Source organism: Zingiber officinale, chromosome 9A (assembly GCF_018446385.1).
Source record: "Zingiber officinale cultivar Zhangliang chromosome 9A, Zo_v1.1, whole genome shotgun sequence".
Lineage (NCBI taxonomy): Eukaryota > Viridiplantae > Streptophyta > Magnoliopsida > Zingiberales > Zingiberaceae > Zingiber > Zingiber officinale.
The window spans coordinates 39,201,659-39,207,275 of NC_056002.1; the positions used below are offsets into that span (position 1 = coordinate 39,201,659).

Consider the following 5,617-nt stretch of genomic DNA (forward strand, 5'->3'; position numbering starts at 1 on the left):
TGCGGTTAGCAAATTTGACCTATAAGCACGATGCATTCCATGAAAGAACAAGGAATATGCTATTTAGAAATATTAGCAAGAAAAGTTTGAAGCATTTTGAATGAAATTATTAACCAAAAATAAAAATAAAAGAATTCAATCTTCAAGATAATTCGATGAGGAAACAAACATCAACGGTTAAAACAATCATGAGCTTTTCCACATATAATTCGCCCCAAAAAAAAACAATTGAGAGATTTTGACAAGAAGGCTACTATTAGTTTCTAAGACAAATTGTTAGAATTCATAGAACACGAAATAACCGTCAGATACTCCTTAATCAAACATATTTGCAACAAAAGAACTCTAAAACAACACCTGGTAAAGTACAACCTTTTACATAATTCTATCGAGAATCCTAACACGGCTAAAAATCTCCCAGAAACACAGCGACAGCTAAAGACTTAGAGACTGTTGTATGAACCTGCAGCTAAGCTATTTGGAATCCTCACAAGCACTGTACAGAAACACTGTTCTTTTGCACGTTCATAAGTTCTCTTGCGACAAGAATTTTATGACGCTTTCTTTGGTTCGTTTCCGGATGGTGTCTTTACAGACTCTGCAGCTTTAGCAAGGTCTTGAATGTGATCAGAGATTGGTGGGTTGGATGTTTGGGGCTTGTTATCTGAAGCAACTTCCTTCTGTTGATTTCCCTGGGACTCGCTCTGGTGGTTTGCCTCATCAGTCTTGGAATTAAGAAATCTACCTCCGCATCCTCTTTGTCTTCTTAAAGCATGCAAGTGACGCGATTCATGAAGGTAAGGCTGTAGCGAGTCAACATTGAATTGTGTTATTAGTGCCATGTTTTGATTGTTAAGAGTTTGAGGAAACATGATATTAGCAAGCGACATACTATATTATGGAATAGCCATAGAATATACATCTGTGATGACAATCTAAAAGAATTAGAATGTCAAACTTGTACGATATTTAAAAACAACTGAATATGACAAAGTCAGCTTCAAAAGGAAACTAAGACTAACATATATGAATTATAGTACGAATTACTAACAGTATAGGTTTGCACATTGTTTGGCATTTGTCAAACCAACAAGATTAACAATTTCAAAATGCCACATTACTGCTATGGTCTCCCTGCAGGGAAGGTTTGAAACAGAGATGAAAATAGTCAAAAGAGATAAAGGAGCTTATCGATACTACTAAGATAATGTGATGTAGATACACGCTACATGTTGGGTTACTTGCTCAGGCAGCAAGATACTGAAAGCTCTGATCATGTTGGCATAATTTTGGCCAGGGAACCTATTGATTGAAATTTGGAAATTCAATTCTGTTATCATGCAAAAGGAATTCAATGGATAGTTTAAACACATGCTGCAGTGGGCAAGCATCAACTGTGATTATTATTAAATCAAAACCACAGATTAATTTAGGCTCAGAAAATAATATCGACTCGTCCATTGTAAAAATTCTTAAGGTGCTGAAAGTAAACATCTGACATGCAAGGCTTATGAAGGTCTCCCAATTACTTCTATTCATATAATTATCTCTCATATGAGGTAAGAAGAAACTTCTAGGGGAATACCATCTAGCTAATCATCAGAATTTAAAGAATGCTAATAATTAAATCAAAATAATCCATCTAATAAATTTGATGCTGAGATAATTTGTTATTTATTTATCCTTTTAGAAGATGAAAATCATAAATAAAAGAGCAATACTAGATCAAACTAGAATGCACTTCCATTTATAATGGAGGCACACATGCCTTACGAATTTTAGCCAATTTATTTTCTGACTCTGCTTTTGCTCGAGACTGTCGACGCCTTAAGATACCATGATATTGCTTAGCATTCACATATACAGGTTCTTCGACGGCATCAGTTGGTAATGGCACGCCCGGATGATGCACCCCAATCAGTTGTGGATGGATCTAAATGGGATAGGCAATTTTAAGAGAGAAGATAAGCAATAGATGATAAGTCATTAGGACCATGATTAAAAAAAATTGTAGTCGCTGAAACGACTGATATTTGAATGGTCATAATTCATCATGTTTTGGGATAACTTTTACCACATGTTGTCCAGCATAGGCTGCAAACATTCCCCCATAGAAGGGATCCATGTATGGGTAAGCCGCTGGAGACTGCCACAAAAAGCAATTTTCAGCAACAATTAGTCAAGATCAGTCAAGCAAACAAATTCACATTCTTTTCCACCACAACCAGAGGTTGAGCATATAAAAGGAAATCAAAGACATAAGCATGCAAATGAAATGACACGGAAAAATTTTGAAATTCTGAAACGATTTACTTCAGAATCCAATAACATCTATTTAGGAACACTCCAATATGCAGACCACTTAGATAATCATAATACAACATGGGTAAAAGACCAGATTACACTGTGATAAAGACAAGAATTAGTGTATTTGCTTATTTTCATAGATATTCCAATAAGCCACAAGAATATTGCATAAAATTCAACTACTGAACAAAAGATAATAAGTTCAGATAACACAATGTCATGGAAAAAGATGTATCAAGAAATTTAATAAAATTAGCAATTTTAAGAACAATACCATAGCTTGCCCTGCTTCAAGTTGACCAGTGGGCATCATGTACCCAATCAAGGGTGTCGCCGCACCAGATTGCATGCTTGCAGTTGCATAAGGCTGATGTTGGTTTTCAGATTGTGCCTGCCCTTGCTGTTCATCGAGTTCACTATTATCTGGAAATTATGAGACCATAAAGTAAATAAGATAGACAACCATCAAGCACTCAAAACATGAAAATGGTTGAGCTGCACATATAAACACAACAAAATAGCATCATTGTTGTAACGGTTTATTCTCTGGCTGAATGAACGTGAATCCTAAGAAACAGGAACTATGCATTGAAAATGCATCATTGTACAATATTGGATGAATCTAACAAAGAAAACTAAAATTGTCAAAATATATATATTCCCAAAGCCCTAATGATTAATACAATGGAACATTAATTATGGACGGCAGAGCTCCAAATTTATACAAAATGGTTTCCGTCTACAGAAGAAGGGCAGCAGTGCATTACTATCAAATGAAAATACACATAAAATTTCCTTTGCAATAGTCAATCAAAACATCAATAGGAGGAAAAGAATACACACACAAAAACTTTAAAAACATCAATAGTCAATACACGAGGTAGTAAAACAAAGCATATCTGTAAGTTAAAGGAATCACCATGAAATAAACTGAAAATGCTTCATTTTACAAACAAAGGCAGGTATAAAATGTATCAAACATTTTAAGAGTCTTATTTTTCCTAGGTCACTCCATTCAGATAGACAATGCAAATTACTATATGGAACAGAAATCATAAGAATCTGATTTCTTCAGGATATCTATTAAATACATTCTCCACTGAAGAAAAAGACCTTTACGCACTCAGCACAATGATTCCTATATTTTAAACAAAGTATATCAGTAAGTCAAAGGAATCACCCAGAAGTAAACTGAAAATTTTACATTTTTACAAGCAAAGGCAGGTATAAAATCTGTCAAACACTTTAAGGTTCCTATTTTTGGTAGAACACTCCCTTCAGGTAAAGGATGCATTTTACTATATGGAACAGGAATCATAAGAACCTGATTCTTCAGACTTTATTAAATGCATTCTCCACTGAAAAAAAAAAAAGGACCAATTCACACTCAGTACAGTGATTCCTATATTTTTAAGGCAGCTAACGGTAAAGTTTCCAACAAATAAGCACCAACTGAGATAGGCTAATCTACCAGTATGGCACCTCTTAAGCTCCCAATATAAAAGGTGTTTCCTATTAAACAATTAAGATTAAAGACCTTTGGATAAGAAGTGTCACAAGTACATATTACTGAAAAGAGAGTATCTAACAATTTGAAATTATGAGTTGGTTAACTGAAAAAGGACCAACCAAAATGTACAGGTAAAATAGCAGAAAATTATCATTGTAAGTGATAATCACCAGATAAGCTTTGACCCGAAGAACTCATGTTCTGTTCAAATTTCTAACTTCCACCAATGTAACCAGTGAATGGCGAGATTCAGGCCCTATTTAAACTGAAGGAAACAGCCAGTCTCGATATTCAAAAAGAGCAGATCTTGCAGATACCAAACAGAACTTGAAGCTAAGAAAGCTGGTCATGAAATTCCATAAGAGATGATCTTGCAGATACCCCACAAGAAAGCAACCTTTCGTTCTCAAAGAATATAATCCTCAAATACCAAGCCGAAATGCCTGGTTACAACACAAATAATACAAAATACATTAGGTAAAACAGATAATCCTGCATTACAAGTATTATATGGGTATACATTATGATTCATTTGAAATAAAAAAGGGTCCGGTATCCATCAGTCAAATTTTGGCATGGATGAGGGTTCATGAATATCTCACCTAAACTAGAAATCAATCTAGCAAAAGGAAATAAAATGATATAGCATGAGAAAACAATTGATAAAAAAAAAAAAAACTTGATACAGTTTTAATCGACATATCCAAAAGATAAAAGGAAATCGTTCAAATTAGTTTAAAAAAAAAAACATTGAAAAAAATCCATCAGGCAAAAAGATGGCAATTGTATTATCTATTAAGAAAGGTAAGCATTACACTGTACAGTCATGATCAATTCAATTATGTTACGGACTGTATACGAGTCAATGCTAAACTACAACGGATTATAATTATTAGTTGGTTATAAACCAACGACTCTCCTTTCACTCCATGTGAATTATTCATACAGCAAACCATGAAGATTCAAAATCCAGCAATTTTAGCAAAGAAAAGATTTTGATCAATCAAGATGTTAAATTTCCACCCAACTCTACACGAAATCAGCTCGCCCAAGAAAACCGTCCACATCGTCTCAAAAACCTATAAAAAAACCGTCCATTTCAGTTGACGAAACCATGTCCTCCGATGAAAAATACGAACCCTAAGACGATTCCCGAACAAAAAAAGGTCCTCGATTGAGGCATCATGGGCATCCATATCGAACCAAACGAATGCCACCCAATCAAACGCAAACTGAGATGAATCAGAGATTCACGCACGAGGGAACGAGATCAGAGAAGCGGAATTAAGAAACCCTAGTTACTTCCAAAGAAAAGCCGTTGCATGAACCAGCCCGCCCTTCGTTCGTAGCGTACCTGGATCGCTCCTCGTCCTCGTCGTGCTTGATTGAAATGGCGAAGGTTCGAGAACTTCGAAAACGATCTCTTCCTCTCTCAGCGAACGAGTACGTCTTCCATCGGCATTTATCCTCCTCGATTTAGGGATTTAAATAAATACATCTCAAAAGAAGAATAAATAAAGAAGGGAATAACATATTTGTCCGTAATACTCTACGCATTTCGAAACACCCGTTTACAATACCATGAGGTTGTTGGAGAAACAGATGGGGCCCGCTTTGCTTCCACTCTTTCTAAAGTAGGCCATGGCTTGGAAGTAGGTGAGCTGCTGCGGTTATCAGTGATCCACTCCATCTTTTTTCTTCAAAGAGAAATGCCATCAGGATCGTCCATTTAAGGATCTGGGTTAACGTGAGACACGTGGATGGTTGGATTTGATGAGTTGACGTAGAGGACCGAGAAAT

The 5,617-nt window shown here is 35.6% G+C and overlaps 1 protein-coding gene across 2 annotated transcripts; it reads right to left on the reverse strand.

Moving 5' to 3' along the window:
* Positions 1-236: 236 nt before the first annotated feature.
* Positions 237-5,306, reverse strand: LOC122020809 (nuclear transcription factor Y subunit A-7-like). 2 transcript variants are annotated; one of them, XM_042578838.1, is made up of 6 exons: positions 5,172-5,306; positions 3,988-4,260; positions 2,582-2,730; positions 2,075-2,146; positions 1,769-1,933; positions 237-803 (listed from the first exon to the last, which is right to left on the reverse strand). In XM_042578838.1, exons 2-6 carry the CDS (start codon positions 4,013-4,015, stop codon positions 552-554), a joined length of 666 nt encoding a protein of 221 aa, XP_042434772.1. In that variant the 5' UTR covers positions 4,016-4,260; positions 5,172-5,306; the 3' UTR covers positions 237-551. The 2 variants fall into 2 exon arrangements, with proteins under 2 accessions (XP_042434772.1, XP_042434773.1); XM_042578839.1 differs by having other exon boundaries at positions 665-803; positions 1,774-1,933.
* Positions 5,307-5,617: the final 311 nt, after the last annotated feature.

Excerpts from the sequence above, each read along its gene's own strand:
- LOC122020809 (XM_042578838.1), bottom strand. The coding sequence starts at position 4,015 with ATGAGTTCTTCGGGTCAAAGCTTATCTG. Across the intron at positions 2,147-2,581 it reads TTGAAGCAGGGCAAGCTATG|TCTCCAGCGGCTTACCCATA; the intron begins GTATTGTTCTTA and ends TTTTTGTGGCAG. Across the intron at positions 804-1,768 it reads AATTGGCTAAAATTCGTAAG|CCTTACCTTCATGAATCGCG; the intron begins GCATGTGTGCCT and ends GACTCGCTACAG.